Consider the following 19,131-nt stretch of genomic DNA (forward strand, 5'->3'; position numbering starts at 1 on the left):
ACCCTCACCATCTTTGTTGCCCTCCTGTGAACACATTCCAGATTGCCTATACTGTTCTTCAAGTGTGGTTTCTCAAACTGAACACAGTTCTCTAAGTGAGGTCTAACCAGATCAGAGTAAAGCAACACCATCACTTCACACTATCTGGACACTACTGTTGATACAGCCCACATTATAACCACATTATTGCTATCTTGCATTGTCTTGTTCTATATGGACCTTGCCAGAAACCTTGCTAGAAATTCATGGAACTACCCCGGCATGGTGACCATTTGTACTGTTGGCTGGCATGCTGATTTACAAATAATTGCATGAGTACAGTTGTGCATAGCAGTCCATCCTCTAAAGGACAGGATTTGTCTCAAGACTGACAGTGTAGAGGAATGAGCTGAATCATAACTGTCTGAGAAAAATGAGGTCATGTTATGTGTCTTTTTTTTAACCAGCCAGGGAGAAGAGGCCATAATTTGTATCAGTCCTGCTTCAAACAATCTGACCAGTGCTTCTGTGATTGTAGTAATAGATGAAGAACAGTTTCTTTCCCCACAGCACTTCTGGTATCGAAAAAATCCCCGAATACATCATATATCTCCAAACTGCAGTTATGAGTGAGTCATCCTTTTCAGTCATGCCTCAGTTTCTGAGGCAATGCTTTGTTCCCATCCCATCCCCTGTCCATGCCTTGCTATAAGGTGTATTATGCACCAGTCATATATTCTAATAGCTAAGTGTGGGATGATCTGCAGGGATCTAAATCAATGGATCGGTCTATACTGACAAAATGCAGTTCTGCAAATTTGCCCCCCCCCAAGTTTGCAGAAAAATCTGAAAGCAGAAAATTAGGGGGATTAATTCCCCTCCAAAGTGAATACTGTTGTCTGCACCTGTGTATCTCCTATACTCCTGCACTCATCATTCTGCCGCAGCAGCAAAGCTATGGGTGAGTGAGGGAGGAGAGCTGCCATTGAGGTGGCAGAGGGGATGGGTGTTCAGCCATGTGACGTGCCATGGTAGCAAAGAAGACGGGGGAGGGCTTGGTGAGGCACTGTTGTGACCAAGGTAGTGAAGCCAATTGGAAGGGGAGCAAACTGCTGAGGTGGCAGAACTGTTGGGTGAGCTGCCACCACTGCAGCACTGAAGAGGCTGGGTGGTCAGCTGAACAGCCAGAGAGCCCCTGAAGAAGCCAGGAAAGTGGCTGGCAGAGCCATCGAGGTGGCAAAACAACCCGAGGGCAGGTGAGCAGCCAGCAGAACCACCATGGCAGCAAAACAGCCTGGGTACAGGAGTCCCCCAAGTTTGCAGGAAAATCTGTTTAGCATTGGTGTGGTCTGCAAATCTGGGCATTCATAGTTGGGGGCCACAGATTGCTAATAGATACATAGATTTATGAAGTAAAGTTGCTGAAGTCCCATGTCATCAAGACTCTTATATCAGACTATGGGGGACTTCCTTAAATGTCAAGGAGATGGTATCTTCTGTTTGGCACTTGCAGGCTTGGGTGGCAGTACTGGGAATTGAGTACTACATGTACAGTTAACCAGTTTCCAGTTGTCCACACCACCAAGATACCCTTAAAGGTCATCCTGGTGTTGCAGTTTTGGTTTGCTCTTATTTCAGGTCTTGTTGTCTTATTTTTTCTGCAGAGGCTCCAATATCTCCATCTTTGGCACCAATTTGGATTCAGTGTATTACACAAAGGTACAATTTGAGTCTGCAGCAGTGAAAACAGAAGCTAAAGTGAGTATTCCAGGCAGAAGGAAAGAGAAATCTAATTAAATTTAGTAACTAAATATTGTGTTGTAGACTGTGTCAAACTGAGGCCACTCAATATCAGTTTAACACTCATTGCCAGAAGACAGCCCAAATGAGAAGGTTTGGTTCCACAAAATTCTCAGTTTCAGACTTCGGCACATTTCTTGGGGAAAGAAACTCCACAGGTGTGAAGTGAGTCAATTAGATTTCCATATATACACTTATTGTACAGACATGACCCATCGATGGCCTAATGAATTTGACTTTTTTAATCTAAACAAAACAATAGTAAATGTGGAAGAGGTAGTTGCTAGATATGCTGATGTAAATTAACTCAGTGAGTGGATGTGTAAAAGCAAGGTTTACACAAGGAGATATCTCTCTGCTGCTTTTTGTCCATTTTTAAGTATGTGTGAAAGTACAAGAATGACGTGCTAACTCTTGATTCATAATTATAAAGTGGTGAAGCAGTTTCCTTTTGTTTGTGTGAAAGCATGAAGCTAAGGGGGCACCTAATTGTGATCAACAGCCAATACATCATATATTAATTCTGTTTGGTTTTATCCTTTCATTTAACACAGTGCTGCTCAGTGGTCTGAGAACCACTTATGGCTCTTTGACATACCACCTGATGTTCTTTTGAGCACTGTCCCCCAGTGTGGAACCCATCTCATGCCCCAGGAAACTAAACAAGGTCATTGCCTGATAGGACTTGTAGCTGGCAGGTGGCTCCCACCTTGAAACAGCCATAGCCACTGGGGCTGGAGGATAGATGAGTTGCAATCCTCCCTGCCCAGGATCCAACTAAGGAGGCAGTTGTGGCTGAACTGCTTAGAACACTGCTTGTTATTCTGCACATCCACTTTATACATCTAATGAAGCAGGCGCTGACTCATGAACATGTATGCCAAAATTAATGCGCAAATTTTAAAATGCTACAAGATGCTTTGCCTGTTTTAGAGTAATGCCAATATTCCTCCAGAGTTTATCAAAAATAAAAGGATTAGTTAAAAAGAAGCCCAACAGGAAATTCAGGAGGGAAAGAGTTGTTCAGGATGTTTAGCGCTTATTTAAAGCCATTCTAATAGATTCAGGTAGAATTACCTGATACCAAGAAGTCCAAAAGAACGAAAGTGTGGTTAAATAATAGTGGATTGGATTCTGTGGAATATTTTTCTAAATAGCAGGGAGGGCCATATTCACCAATTTGCCTGTTCTACTGCAGACTTCTTTACCTCCCACCCCATGCTATTGGTGTCTCCTGTTCCTCAGGAACATCATTTGGGGAGAGGATATTGGTTTGTGGGAAGATGGGGGAGAATTGTGCTTTGCTGACGGAAATCCATTCCATCGATGGAAACGTCTTGTGGGATCCAAGCCAGTATCAGTGAAGTCCATGAAACTGTCTGGGAGCAGGTTCAGAATGGATGAACGGTAGTTCATAAATTTTAAACTTATGTGGTGATGTCTTTCATCAAGAGGCATTTCTTCATCCCTCAAGTTTCATTCTTGCAGTCCTTTGTTTCAGCCTCTGCATTTCAGTAATATGATCTGAACACAGTACTCCTGCATTTACCAGAGTGATGAAATGCCAAATTAAACCAACCCATTATGTTATTGCCTTCTGCTGTGATGCCTCTAGGTATGCAAGGGGCCACTGTCAGCAAACAGCCTGGTGTGCCAGAGTCCTGCCTACCCATTTGAAAACAAGATTGAAAGCGTTCACGGGATCCTGAGAATCTTGATGGATGGTGCTCTGGGCCGCAAGGAATTTCATACTCGCTACTACCCCAAGCCACAGATCTACCCCTTTGAGAATGAAGACAAATTGTACACGCTCATACAAGGAGAAGATAAGATCAAGATTAATGTATGTCATGGGGTTTCCCTGCCCAAATTTCTACATCACTTTGGGAGACCAGGAGAATAAGAACTTGGGGTTTATGTACTCCGAACCGAGCAAGTTATATATGAAAACTGGCTCACACCTGTGGTATATTTTCTTGAACAGCATGAATGAGTGCTAAACTACATGTGCCAATGGAATTGTTTGCTTAGATTCCCCGAGATGTAATCTGGCAACAAACAGCCATAAATGGTGGGGGCGAACCATAAGAGGAGGATTACTTTTACTTACTACACTGTTTCCATGATGAAAACCCCCTCTCCCCCACCTCCTTGAAGTCTATTAAGGGACAATAGGCCAAATGCAGGATGCTTTTTAGGCTCAAAAGCCATATTGGGAGTTCCATCTAATGTGGTGTTTGATCCTTAGCTGCGGTTTCTACAGCTGCAGTGAGTGGATATGCTATGAGAATATGCTATGGCATCTTCTGTGACTAACAGGGCAATCCTAAGCAGAGTTGCTTGCTTCTCAGGCCATTGAAGTCAGTTGTCTTAGAAAGGTGTAACTCTGCTTAAGGTGGCACTGTAAGCGTCTTTCAACATCATGCTGCTAATGTAATCACACTAGCTGTAAAAGCTCAGGGCTTTTCATTCCTGTGGGAATGCAGCAGAATGGATTTCCAGGACCTCTTTATAGAAACAAAATTCTCAAAAAAAAAATGTTTAAAAGTTCATGAGAGACACCTGTGTGTTATTCCTTCATTTCCCTCTTGAGAGTTCTGGCACCTCTTTTTCCAGAAAAAAAGCCCTGCATAAGCTGATACATACACTGGAGTCATCTGGTAATATCAATTGATACTAAGAAAATAGAGAGAAGCAATACTCCCTCTGAGTTGTGGAGTCTCGTGAGCAAAAATTCTGCTTTGTGAGCTACTAGCATTAAAGTTGTGAGCTACTGCATAAATTAGTTTGCTCTGGGGCCAGTTTTTCTGAGCGAAGACTAAAATGTATGAGCTGGAGGCTAAAAAACTGTGAGGTGGTTCGCACTAACTCATCATAGAGGGAACACTGGAGCGAAGCCTATTAAATCACATGGTAAGGGAGGCATTGTAAAGTCAGGTAGTGTATAGGACTTCACATGCCAGGTTCTATTTATTTATTAAGAGAGCCAGTTTAGTGTAGTAATTAAGTGTGTGGACTCTTATCTGGGAGAACCAGGTTTGATTCCCCACTCCTCCACTTACAGCTGCTGGAATGGCCTTGGGTTAGCTATAGCTAACACAGGAGTTGTCCTTGAAAGGGCAGTTTCTGAGAGAGCCCTCTCAGCCCCACCTACCTCACAGGGTGTCTGTTGTGGGGGGAGAAGATATAGGAGATTGTGAGCCTCTCTGAGTCTCTGATTCAGAGAGATGGGAAGGGTATAAATCTGCAGTCATCTTCTTATTTATTTATTTCTGAACATTTATATCCCACTCCTCCCAAAACAGCTCAGAGCAGCTAATAAGAAGGGATTGTGGAACCCAAAGAGAAAACTGGGACATGCTAAATCAGAACCATCAATTTAGCAGGCAAAGATATGGATATGCAGTGGCTTTGGAGTTGTGATATATGAAACATGTGATAAGAAAAACTGGGAGGAGGGATTGGAAATTTCCCCCCTTTAATCAGGTGATGTATGTATTTTTATGTGTTTTGTGCAGCATAGAGGTCTGGATGCTTTAATAGGTTGCATGAATATCTCTATGACAGTAGCTGGCAGAATGTGCCGCCCCAGCGTGCTGAAGAATGAAGTGACCTGTCGAATCCCCAAGGACCTGAACGTCCCTCTGGATGGTTTGCCTGTTCAGGTAGCACTGGTGGCAGTTCTCTGCCATCACACTCATACCCAGCCATGGCTGTTTCTGGCCTGTTATTCTATTTGCACATTGTTTCTTACCCTAGGCTGGCTCCCCTTGCTTTTTCTTCTTGTGTCCTTTGCTCAGTAGTATGATTTTCTGCTCATAAAGAACCTGGCACACCAGGAATGATCCACGTGTTAAATGGTATTTTCATCAATTCACCTTCTGGCTTTACCCTCAGCCTACTGTGTTCTGTTAGCCTCTCCCTTCTAAGTGCAGAGGAGTTGCAAGTCCCTGTATAATAAGGAGTGAAGGGAACCCACTCACGGCATGTAGCAAGAATGAAACTTCACCAGCAACCAGGTCACACAGAAAGGTCTTTTTCCATGTCATCTTCTGGTAAATTTGAGGAGTACCAGGAAGTCTACACTTTAGAGCAACTTGTGAGCTCAAATTCTGACCTTAAAGAAGGCTCTTACGGAAATTCCTATTGAAGTCAGATTAAAACAAGCCAGAAATGCATTTTTACAGTAGAACATTGGGCAATGTTCCTGGGACCCCTTGGCATTTTTCCTCAGACTCATTTATCACTTGAGAGCATTTCTCCAGTTTGGCTTTTAACAGGGGATTTTAATGGTCTCTCCTGATTTTCATGTGTGCAGCTTTGACAGTGGGACTAGGGAGGGAGCAATGAGAATATCATTGAGGTCAAAACATGCAATTGGCATTGGATAACATGAGCTTCCCAGTTTCAGGGCTTTGTTGTTTTTGCAATTATAACACATGATGAATAACAGTTCCGGTGCCTGAGCTTGCGTCATCTCACTACCCACATCCCAGATGGCACAGTTGGCAAGGACACACCCAGTCTGCAGCCACAGAGATAAAATGCTGCCAGTAGAGTACTTCCTGTACTTAAACACCTTGCTGCAGGCAGCTGCAAAATGCTGGTGCACAGCCTGCTCTTTCCTTTTGTCTGTCTTCTAACTACCTGCCCATAATTTCATTGGGTGCCCCCAAGTTCCAGTGTTATGGGAGAAGGAGAAAAAGCTCTCTATATCCATTTCCTTCACCCCATGAATAAAACTCTAGCACAGGGGTGTCATAAGAACATAAGAGAAGCCATGTTGGATCAAGCCCATCCAGTCCAATATTCTGTCACACAGTGGCCAAAAAACAGGTGCCATCAGGAGGTCCACTAGTGGGGCCAGGCCACTAGAAGCTCTCTCACTGTTGCCCCCCACCAGCATCAAGAATACAGAGCACCACTGCCGCAGATAGAGAGTTCCATCTATACCCTATGGCTAATAGCCACTGATGGACCTCTGCTCCATATGTTTATCCAATCCCCTCTTGAAGCCGTCTATGCTTGTAGCTGCCACCACCTCCTGTGGCAGTGAATTTCATGTGTTAATCACCCTTTGGATGAAGAAGTACTTCCTTTGATCCATTCTAACCAACTGTTCAGAAATTTCATTGAATGTCCACAAGTTCTTGTATTGTGAGAAAGGGAGAAAAGTACTTCTTTCTCTACCTTCTGTATCCCATGCATAATCTTGTAAACTTCTATCATGTCAGCTCTCAGTCATGGTTTCTTCAAGCTAAAGAGCCCCAAGTGCCTTTCTTCATGGGGAAAGTGTTCCAACCCTTTAATAATTCTGGTTGCCCTTTTCTGGACTTTTTCCAATGCTAGAATATCTTTTTTGAGGTGTGGTGACCAGAACTGTACATAGTACTCCAAATGAAGCTGCATCATTGATTTATACAGGGGCATTATGATTCTGGCTGATTTGTTTTCAATTCTCTTCCTAATAATTCCCAGCATAGTGTTGGCCTTTTTTTATTACAGTCACACACTGTCCCAACATTTTCAGAGAGTTATTATTACGACTCTCAAGTTCTCTCTTTTGGTCAGTCTCTGCCAGTTCGAACCCCATCAACTTGTATTTATAGTTGGGATTTTTGGCTCCAAAGTGCATTACTTTGCACTTGGCCACATAGACCCTCATTTGCCACATTGACGCCCACTTGCCCATCCTCGACAAATCCCTATGGAGTGCCTTGCTGTCACCATCCTGAACAATTTAGTGTCATCTGTAAACTTATCCGCTGCTTACTCCCAACACCAAAACATTAAGCCACCCTGAGCCACCTCAGGGCGGGAGGGTGGGCGGGATATAAATCAAAATATAAATAAATAAATAAATAAACATTAATGAACAAGTTAAAAAACATTGGAGCCAGTACTGAGCCCTGCAGTACCCCACTGCGTACCACCCTCCACTATGAAAATTGCCCATTTATACTCACTCTCTGTTTCCTATTAATTAGCCAGTTTTTGATCCACAAGAGGACTTGTTCTTTTACCTCATGTCTGTTGAGCTTACTTAGGAGCCTTTGATGAGGAACTTTATCAAAAGCTTTCTGGAAGTCAAGGTAAACAACCTCTATTGAGTCTCTCTTGTCCACGTTTGTTCTCAAAGAACATCAACAGGTTAGTGAGACAATATCTTCCCTTACAGAACCTGTGTGGAGTCTTCCTCAATAGCTTTTGTTCATCAATGTGCCTACTAATTCTCTCTTTAATAATAGTCTCCACCAACTTTCCTGGTATTGCTATCAAACTGATAAGCCTGTAATTTCCTGGATCAACTCTGGAACCCTTTTTAAAGATGGGAGTGACATTAGCTATCTTCCAGTCCTCAGGAATGGAGGCAGATTTCAATGAAAGATTACATATTTTGTCAGGAGATCCACAAGTTCACATTTGAGTTCTTTCAGAACTCTTGAATGTATGCCATCCAGGCCTGGTGATTTATCAGTTTTTAAATTGTCTATCAGTCATAGGACCTCCTCTCTCATCACCTCAATATGACTCAGGTCTTTCAACACCCCCCCTCAAATCAGCAGTTCTGGAGTGGGCAAGCACTTCTCATCTTTCATTTGTTACGGGGGCTGGATATGACATAAATGCATGCCATAAAATGTTATGCCAGGTAGAGGAGATATAAACTTTATAAAGGACATAGACAAACACAATTAAATATATTATTTCTTTACTTACAAACATGCTAAAAATTATTGTAATATTTTGTTTAATATGGAAAGGTTGAGGAATGTTGGGATTTGGCAATGCAATTTTTAAAATAAAACATCCAGAAAAAGCACAAAGATTTAGCAGAAACTAAAAATATAAAATGCTCTGAGCTTAGGAAAAAATGAAATGGGTGGACATTGCAAGCTTCTCTCTCTCTCCCCCCCCCCCCGGTCTACTCAGACTGGTTCTCCAGTGTAATATCCCCTTTGGCTGTGGGTTCCCAGATTAGAGTACTCATGAGGTCAGATCCATTCGGCAGAGACAAGCTGGCTCAGAGCATCAACCTTTTATTTGCAAGGTCACAACTCCAGGAAGCAACAGCTTCAGCTGGCTATAGGAATGCTGGCAAGTGGAACTGAGCTCCACTCCATTGAAACTTATTGTAGCACAGACAAAGTTGCAAGGAAAACATGGAATGGATTTTCTATTAAGTTCTCTGGGCCCAGAGAGACTATTTGGGTGCAGAGACCTTAATGGGAAAATCTATTCCACATTTTCCTTGCAGCTTTGCAAGCCCAGAAGAGCTTCCTGTTGCAGCCAGCAAAGACAAGGCAGAAAGGGCTGGGAACTCCAGCAGTTTCAGAGCTTTAAAGGGAGAGGAGGGGGAAGAAAAGAGCCACAGGAATAATTAAAGCCCTGGGCAGGTCAGTTCTGGCTCACAGAACAGATATTTGACACCCCTGTTCTAGCATGTTCTTCCTTAGTCTCCGTTTTCCCTAAATTGAAAAATCCCAGTCTCTTCAGCCTTTCCTCATAGGGAAGGTGCTCCAACCTGTTTATCATGTCAGTTCCCCTCCTATGTATTTGTTTTGTTTCCCTTTTATGCTTTGCAACCAAAACTGCACCCAGTATTCCAAATGAGTACACATTATTGATCTATACAGGGGCATTATATTTGCAACTGCATTCTCAATCCCCTTCCTAATAATCCCCAGCACGGCGTTTGCCCTTTACACTGCTGCTGCACAACATTTTCACTGAGCTATCCACTATCCCAAGATCTCCTTCAATCCTGATCTCTGGATACCTTTTAAAATTTTGGATGACTTTTGCCACATTCCAGTCTTCTGACTCTGCAGCAAAGCAGGTTTTGGAAAGACTAGACTGAAATTTGGAGGGAAGTTCATGAAGCTATAGGGAAGCATGTAAAAAAACCCTTACTTCCCAACAGATTCGAAGCCAGGGCAAATAACTCATGCAAAAATGTTTTAAGTATTTTGGGGGAAAGACGGGGTCTTTTGCAGCTCCATTCTCATGATCCTTTTCCCCATCCTGGGTTGAATAGGCTGAATTAGCTTCCCAAACTATAATAACATCCTTCCAAAATGTCACAACATCCATGGCATATCTCCAGTTATGTTCATATACGGAATCCATACTAGATTGACCCAAAATACTAGAAACAACCAGAGTATTCTTCAGCATAGCACAATGACCCTGCAAGCTTTTATACTGCCTGTTTAGCTGACAGCCTGTAGTACCAAGAATATGAACATACCAAGGATAAGTCTGGGTTGCTGATGCGAAGCTGTTCCCCTGCCTCCCTCTGGGATATCAGTGCTGTAGCATGGCTGATAACCATCTTCAAAATGTCCCTTCCTTCTTTCAGATTTGTGTGAGTGACAACTGCACAGATGTGGGTTTCGTGACTGTGGTCTCATCTTTATCCCCTGTTGCTGTTGTCTTGGGGACCATTGTAGCCATCCTAGTCCTCTGCCTCTTGGGATTTCTGATGATGAAATATATGCGGAGGAGGAAGAAGAAGAAGACAGGTAATTGAAAGCCTCTCAAAATGTTTTTATCAGATAAGGTGTTTCATCAGTGATATCAATTCAACCATATTTCACCATTGTCTTAAAGACCATGCTGGTTTAAAAATGACTGTGAGGGCTCTAATCAGAGCCTTACCATGTCTTAAATCTGGTTTAGGCTGTTTTCACATGGAACTTGTGTCTCCCCACCCAAGCTGCAGCGGGTGGGGGTGGGGATTAATTTCTGTTCAACTTCTGGATGCCTGCTTTGGTAGGTCTTTGCAATCATATTCAAAGCAAGTTTGTTCATCATATAGATGGGAAGGTGTGGATTTTCAGACCTCCTTGCCCCATATCCAATGCCATTTTCTCCTAATATCCCTTTGTATCTGTCAGCCTCCCCAACCCCCCCACCAGGAGGATTTTTGCTAGCTTTAACATACTATTGCACCATTTTTAAAAGCTGGCAAAATCCACTCCAGCAGCTGTGGGAGAGAGGAATGGTGGGTGCCAGAGGACACCATGGGGCCCTCCCTTGCCTCTTTGAATGCCTCTGCATGGAGGTTGGATACTACTGACAACTTTGCTGTGTTTTTCTAGGGACTGAGAACTTGGAAAGATTAAGCTTCAATAGGGGCACGCCAAGCATTGCTCTCCTTCCCTCCAACACTGGTTACATGAGTGGTACAGGTAAAGATGCATGAAGAGAATTTAATAATGGCTAAATTGTGGAGCTGTTGTATTTGAATCCTGTGGACTAAAGGATATAAGCATGTTACAATTAGCCTGGGTTGGTGTAGCACGCCTACACTCCTGGGCAGGGGAACACTGTAACCAAAGTCCACAAGGAGGTTCTTGAGACCATGAGCCCAGTCACTGTTTCTTTATGTAGTTCTTCTCAGGGTTACTCTGTATTACACCGGAGAAGAGCCATGCTTCTCCTACCTGCTTCAGCTTTCTTCTTCTCCTGCAAGCCTCCTCCTCCTCTCTTCTCCCCTTCCTCCCTTTTTATATCCCCAAATTCACTCCTGGTTCTTGAGTTAAGCCCCATCCTCTTTTCCCTGTCTTACCTCATAACACTTGGGACCAGAAAGCCATTGCAAAGCCTATCCTGTTGCTGAGGCTACTGTGGCTTTCTGCCCTTGTTCCCACCCTGCTCCATCCAGGTGAGTCCTACTGCTGGGTCCAAACTGTCAGGCAGTTAGTTTCTGGATTCCCTGCCACAGCTGGTAATTCTTCAGCAGAAGATTTCCTAAGCACAAGAAGCTTGCTTAGTAAGATGGCCTCTCTGGCTGTACACCAGAAGCAGTCGCTGGGATACAAGATTCCTGTCACCATTTCCATATTTGGAGTGATTCATTCTCAGGGTCCCCCCCCCCCAACCCACCCCCCATTTTGCTCAAAAGCCTAACCTACTCATGGTCTATTGATCTTTCATTTTCCCTTTGATTCCCTGCTTGATTTGGTTGAAAGGAACTTATAGTGAAGAGAGTTCATTTGGCCAGAAATTTAGAAAAAACTAGTGGCAGAATATGCCACTATGAACTATAACAAAAAGAATGGACTTGCTGGTGTCTGGCTCTTATTTCCTCTCTCCACTGTTCTTTTGGGAACTTATGCCACAGTTCTTTCTGCATGTGTTTCTTATCCAGGTAGCAGTGATGGTTCTGCTGTACCCCTCATGCGGGTGCCATCTTGCTCTATTGAAAATCTTCGCCCAGAGCTGCTGGAAGAGGTGAAGGATGTCCTAATCCCAGAAGAGCAGCTGATAATGCACAAAGATAAGATTATTGGCAAAGGTGAGCACTGTGGAGGTCGTTCAGTATCCCTCAGCCACACCATGCAAAGCTTTGCTAGCTGACAGTTTTTACAGTGTATGCTGAATGAATACCGCCACTCCGTCTCTGCTCAGTGTTTTCTTGAGACTGCTTGTTTCTTTGTGCTTACTGTTGCTACCCATTGGTATACAAGCCTCACCAAGTCTGTAGGGTTGCAAAGTGGCAGGTATTCTTATTGGACCTCTAGTCTACCCTTTCCTGCATGGTCAGCAAAAGCAATGAGGAGAGATGGGAAGTCTCTCTCATTTCAGTGAATAAATAATGTTGGAATAGCAAGTTGAGAGTGTGCTTTTGTTACTGCAAGGACTGACACATTTTCCCTTTGAATTCTGTTTAACATTGAGTTGAATAGATATATTATTTGTTTTGAATGGGTGATGACATTTTCCCTCCTTCTTCTAAGAGGTCTAGGGCAGGGGTGTCAAACATGCAGCCTGGGGGCCGAATCAGGCCCCCAGAGGGCTCCTATCAGGCCCCTGAGCAACTGGCTGTTGTCTGCTTCCTTCTCCCTCTCTCTTGCTTCCTTCTGCATCACAGCTTGATTTGCCAAACTTGCTTAACTGTACAGGAGCTACAGAGCAAAGCCTCTATTTTCTCCATTGGCTAAGGCTCCTCTCTTGGGGGAGGAAGGGATAGCTTGCTTCAAAGGTAGCTCTGGCTCTTTCCTTGCTTCCCCAGGGGATCAGGAGGGGGAGGAGCCTCAACCAATAGAAGGAAGAGAGGATTGGCTCAGCAGCTCTGCTATGCAGTTGAGAGAGCCTGGATTGCATGGGAATGATACAAAGAAAGAACCTTTAAGACCAACAAATGCTAATGGTTTAAGCATGTTTTATTTTAAGTTTTTAAAAAATCTTTGTGTTTGTCTGTGTCCTTTATAAAGTTTGTATCTCTGCTACATGGAGTTACATTTTATGACATACATGGTCCGGCTTGGCAAGGTCTCATTTATGTCAGATCTGACCCTCATAATAAATGGGTTTGACACTCCTAGTCTAGGGTATAAAAAGAAACTAGCTCCAGTTCCCAGCACCCCCTTCTAATGCAGTCTGAAACACATCTTGCACAAGATGCAGACCATACACCCCCAATACCATGGCCTGAAATGTCTTCCTCCAACTCATTTTTGTTTATTTGTTTTTAGTATCCAATATGATAGAGTTTGAAGAATGCGATAGCATGATGTTTTGACTGGTCCTAGCTTTTATTTTGAGTTTCTCTGTGGGCCAATGCAGCTTCCTATGACATTTGCTTAGTGCAGAAACATTTCTACAAGAACAGCATGAGAACAAGACCTAAGTCATTCCAAGAGCAGAGTTGCCACCTTTTAAATTGCTTCTTCCAGCTGTCCCTTTAATGCCAGCTCTATCTGCAGTAATTAATCAGATGGTATTATTTAACTTTATGCCATAAAAATGTTAAAATGCCCATTTCTATTCATAAAGCCTCTGTGAAAGGGACAGGATGTTGTTGTTTTCCTTGTCCAGTTAATAACTTTATTTCCAGAAAGGAACTGTGGGATGTATTTTCCAACATGAACTAATTTTGTATCACAGGATGGTGAATTTAAAAACCTATCCTGTTTTGGTGACTATACAAACCTTTTTCAGGCAATGCATATAACCTCACAAATGGGGCAAAGCTACATGAAATTCTTCCAGTATATTTGATTGCCACCCATGTTGTCTCAGAGTCACAACATGTGGATTTTCAGGCTCGGAGCAGGATTCTGATACATGTGCTCTAATGTTGTAAATCCTCATGCTGTGCCTTTTAGACAAAGCAGTGATAGCACATCCTAAGAGGATCACACATACTCCATACACACAAATGTGTTGCCTTAAAAGGCTTTATTTTCATTTATTTTTGCATCCTGTTTTTCTCTGATAAAGTCAGGGCATTGTTTTCACCTCTGTATAGTCTCATGAGGCTGAACTGAGAAACAGACACTCCCTCCAAGATCATCTACAAAGTTTGTGACTGAGGTGAGATTTGAACTCAGGAATAGCTCACTCTCTTTAGCTAAGGTTGGATGTATAAGGAAACTTATCAGTTAGGCTTAAAGGATTAAGCTAATACATACAGCTAAGGCTGTCGTGGGTTAAAATGAAGCCAGGCATGTTCCTGAAGTCAGAGAATCCAAATTTTGCTGCCAGGTCTCAGTAGGAATGGGGGGGGGGGGGGGTGGAGTGGACATGAATAATGTGTACAAGCTGAGGGCTGAAAGAAAGAGCACTCATGATCCCACGGCTCTAATTCCCAAGTAAACTGGGCCTGTTAGTTTAAATGATAATTTAGTCCATTTTACTACCTTAAAACACAATAAAGAATCTGTCAACTCATTTTAAAAAGACCTTGTAATGATGGATAGCAGAAATTTGGTGGTTCCTTTCAGAGTTCAAGATTAAACACCAGAGATAATGTTCTAGTCTCAGATCTTTTCTTTGTCACATTTAACTGCTTACTTCTTCAGAGTAAATGCAGATAAATTGCTTACTCTTCCACTTCTAAGATTTTGTTATGTAATTGGAAACTATTACTAAGCTCCAGTCAGCCAGTTTTTGTAAGCTAAACTATTCCCCAGTTCTTTCAACATTTCCTTATTTCTCATGCATTCCAATCTTTCTGTGATCTTTGCTGCAGTCTTTCAAGCTCTGTTTTTATCTAAGTTTCTTTAAAAGTTACCAGAAAGATTCCTGCCTTGTGCATATAGTCCAAATGACTTGGATCAGTAGTTGTCTGACAATTTGGGGGAGGGGGGAAAGAGAATATGGACATCTGGATTAATGCAAATAACACTTACAGATCCATAAAATCATTAATGTTTTGTTCTGCTTCAGCAAGTGAATGTTTCTGTAATTAGCCATGTGGCAAAACAGAACTCACAGACAGTTTGCTGGGGGAACGTGGAATTAGAACAGCTGGAATTGCTCATCTAGTCCTATAGAGCTAGGGATAGGCAGTCCCCTGCAGGTATGTTGAACAACAGTACAGCAGACAGTTTTACTTGGCATAGCGGCACCCTTGCTGTATTCCAAAAGGTGGCAGTCAAACTGAGACAGGCTCAGAACAAGAAGACTGGAAGGTAGAAGGATGGCTGGAAGCCAGCAAGATCTTGAGGAAGGTTCAGCTCTTCAGGTGTAGAACAGCAGTTCAGTGCAAGCATAGCAGTTTGGAGTGTGGTAGTTCTGAGAGTGGGAGTCTGAATGTCTATTCTCCTCCCACTGGTGCCCTCATACCTTGCTAGGATCCTGCTCAAAAAGGGTCTGTTAGGACAAGACATTGTGCCAGTATTATTTTTCTTGTACTGCAATCATGTCCTAAGTGGTTCTAATATACCTTTTTAAGCGAGACTGAATCGTTATGGTAATACGTCATTTTCCCCTGCACATTAAGCATGTATTTACCATACATTCCTCCAAATCTGACCCATTATTTTAGCGCTTTTCCAATTGCAACATGCAACAAAATGATATTTAATTAAATTTGATATTGACATTTCTCCATTGGTGATTTTTTGCAATCTTTTTGTTCTGTTCTTGTCCCTTTTACCCTGACATATATACCTATCATTCCCTGGCATTCTTGTAATGAATTTTTAGACACATAAAATGATATTGCTGGTAATAAAAAAAGTAATCTCAGTATTACATTGATTTACACTGCTGATATTATTCCTTTCCATATTCATTTATAATGTTACTTCAGCTAAATTTTTCTGTAGTCTAATGATTACAGAGCAAATTAATCTCTGGGAAGGAAAAATGTCAGCAACAGTGGGCACCCACATCTAGTAGCCCTGGCAAAACTGAGTCCCAGCATGAAAACTTGCTTAGTGCCAGTAAGGATCTAGGGCAGGCATAGAATGGCCTGCTTTTAAAGGTAAAGGTAGTCCCCTGTGCAAGCACCAGTCGTTTCTGACTCTGGGGTGACATTGCTTTTGCAACATTTTCACGGCAGACTTTTTATGGGGTGGTTTGTCATTGCCTTCCCCAGTCATCTACACTTCCCCCCCCCCCCCAACAAGCTGGGTACTCATTTTACCGACCTCGGAAGAATGGAAGGCTGAGTGAACCTCAAGCCGGCTACCTGAACCCAGCTCCCACCGGGATTGAACTCAGGTCGTGAGCAGAGCTTAGGACTGCAGTACTGCAGCTTTACCACTCTCGAGCCACAGGGCTCTTACCATGGGCTAAATTCTTGGAGATGCGCCCCGTGGAGCAGTCCTAAGCTCTGCTCATGACCTGAGTTTGATCCTGGCAGAAACTGGTTCAGATAGCCAGCTTGAGGTTGACTCAACCTTCCATCCTCCTGAGGTCGGTAAAATGAGTACCCAGCTTGCTGGTAGATGACTGGGGAAGGCAATGGCAAACCACCCAGTAAAAAGACTGCCGTGAAAACATTGTGAAAGCAACGTCACCCCAGAGTCGGTGCTTGCACAGGGGACTACCTTTACCTTTTTAAATTCTTGGAATCAAAATGCATTCTTGGTAGCATCTATTTCTGATCTGTTCCACTTTGTACTGAAGGTAGGAAATCAAACCTTCAAATCCTCCCTCTTAAAAAAAAAGTCTTGTATATAGAAAGCTAGCACATGAATGAGAAAACTATGAAAGAACTTTCTTCTGGACATGCTAGTTCTATATGTAAAAGGGGGGGGGTTAATGTGGAGGCACTGAAACATCTCTCCCCCCCCCCACGGTTTAAAGTGGTAGAGTCCATATAAACAAATGCCCATGGGGCTGCTGATCATGTTGGCTTTAAGAACTCATGTTAGTCTCCCAGAACAACAAATATAGACAAGAGATAATTTTATCAGACTATCTAATTTTGAATTAATCAGCATGCAAGCTTTGGGGTGACACAGAAGTCTTCTTCAGGCCCAGGAGTTAAAAAGAGATGTAAAGAGCCACAAGTTGGTTGCCCATGAGGAGCTGGAATGGTGAGGAAAGCCAGCATTTCCAGCAGTGCTGTGAGACTGCTGAGCTTCAAGGCTGGAGAAGGAGTAGCTTCCTGCTTGCTTAGCCTTGAATCTTGCCAATTGAGTGCTATGGTGCCATTTCCCTCTAGTGCTGACTGCAAAGGTTCAAATGCAAACCTAAGGACGGGGTATTTGTACCTCTCCATTCCTATGGTATATGGCTTAGAATTCTCTTAGCAGTGGGAGAAAGAATTAGGCTCAGGAAATGTGCACCTCAAGACACACACACCCCACACTCTTATTTATTAATTTCATTTCATTTATTAATTTATTTATTTATTTATTTACTCTAATCTCACTCATCCATTACAGGACTCAATAAGCCAGTGATCCCAAACTTGTTGCCCACTATGAACATGTTTCTTGTTAGCTGCTTGCTTCGTCAAGACTTGGAGACTGCCAATCAATGTCTGTTGTGATGCAAGTACCGGGGGTGGGGGGGAATGACCACTTAACTTATGATAATAGGATAAGACATGGAAGGATAAAAGCTTGGCAAGATATACAAAATGAAGGAAAGAATATTTAATGTCTGCCATATCAAATGGTATCTAAGTACAAATAATAGCAAAAAGAAGGAGGCCATCCAAGACAGAAGATGGCTTATGAACAATTGATTACAGGTGATCAGCATCTATTAGGAAAAAAATATAAAGTGTTATTACGATATGAAACAGAAGCAGAGCAAGTGAAAGACTGTATTATCAAATGGATGAAGAATTTTGGAGAGAATATCCCTATGAACCAGTGGGGAAATGTATGGACAAAAGAAATCAAGTTTACTGAATATCAAATGCTAAGAGAGAATTGGTATAAAATGTTCTTCAGATGGTACATCACACCCAAAGAAATTGCAAAAGCAAACAAGAGCCATAATGCCAGATGTTGGAAATACAAGAGTACAGATCCAACCTACCATATGTGGTAGTCCTGTAACAAAGCTAAAAAATATTGGATAAAGAGCCATGAAGAAATACAAAAGATATTGAACGTCAACTTCCTGACGAATAAAAAAAAATGTTATTAAACATACCATCTAATGTATCAAAATTTCATAACAAGCTATTTAAATTTCAAGAAAAATGGAATGTATTTTTTGCATATATTGATCAAAATTAGGCTGCAAAGCTTTAAAGACTAAAAAGAGAATAAAATGATAAAGTCCAAAAAGATTAAAAGACAGAATTGAGTAGCATATGTTCAAAATGTTTATGCTTACAATCAGGGATGGAATTCTAGCAGGAGCTCCTTTGCATATTAGGCCACACTCCACTGATGTAGCCAGTCCTCTGAGATCTTACAAAAAAGAGCCTTGTAAGCTCTTGGAGGATTGGCTACATCAGGGGTGTGTGGCCTAATATGCAAAGGAGCTCCTGCTAGAATTCCAGCCCTGCTTACAATAACCTAACATCAGAAATGTCAGGAACATAAATATATTTGTATGCAGGCCAGACAAAAATCAAAAGTACATAAGTAATTTGCACTTAACAATGTAAGATCTGCTTAGCAATTTTATAGATAGAAAAATGTTACTAGTTACAATTTCAGGGGTGTCAAACTCATTTGTTATGAGGGCCGGATCTGACATAAATGAGACCTTGTTGGGCCAGGCCATGTGTGTCTTAAAATGTAATGCCAGATAGCGGCGATATAAACTTTATAAAGGATACAGACAAACACAAAGATTTTGTATCTCTTCCATGTGATTGAGGGAACTGGGCAAAGGAAACGCTGGCTCTTCCCCTCCCTCCCTAGGGGATGAGGAGGGGGGTGGAAACTCAGCCAATAGGAGGGTAAGAGGCTTGGGTCAGTAGCTCTGCTGCGTGATTGAGAGAGCCTGCCAAAGCAAGCTCTGCCTCTCCCCCTTCTTCCCCAAGGGAGGAGCCTCACACAATGGAGAAAATAAAGGCTCTGTAGCTCCTGTGCAATTCAGCAAGCCTGGCAAAGCAAGCTGTGACACAAAAGGAAGCAAGAGAGCAGAAGAAGAAAGCAGACTTGCTCGTGGGCCTGATAGGAACCGTCCAGGGGCCTG

At 42.5% G+C, this 19,131-nt stretch overlaps 1 protein-coding gene across 1 annotated transcript in view; it reads left to right on the forward strand.

Annotated features, from left to right (window-relative positions):
- MST1R (macrophage stimulating 1 receptor) overlaps positions 1-19,131 on the forward strand; it is a 77,658-nt gene that overhangs the window by 46,845 nt on the left and 11,682 nt on the right. The window contains exons 9-15 of the mRNA XM_060240065.1: positions 447-608; positions 1,644-1,737; positions 3,395-3,622; positions 5,298-5,444; positions 10,142-10,304; positions 10,884-10,973; positions 11,936-12,082. Coding sequence (XP_060096048.1) covers positions 447-608; positions 1,644-1,737; positions 3,395-3,622; positions 5,298-5,444; positions 10,142-10,304; positions 10,884-10,973; positions 11,936-12,082 — 1,031 coding nt within the window. The remainder of the gene's footprint in view (positions 1-446; positions 609-1,643; positions 1,738-3,394; positions 3,623-5,297; positions 5,445-10,141; positions 10,305-10,883; positions 10,974-11,935; positions 12,083-19,131) is intronic.

The sequence above is a fragment of the Heteronotia binoei genome, chromosome 5, assembly GCF_032191835.1.
Source record: "Heteronotia binoei isolate CCM8104 ecotype False Entrance Well chromosome 5, APGP_CSIRO_Hbin_v1, whole genome shotgun sequence".
NCBI classification, from domain to species: Eukaryota; Metazoa; Chordata; class Lepidosauria; order Squamata; family Gekkonidae; genus Heteronotia; species Heteronotia binoei.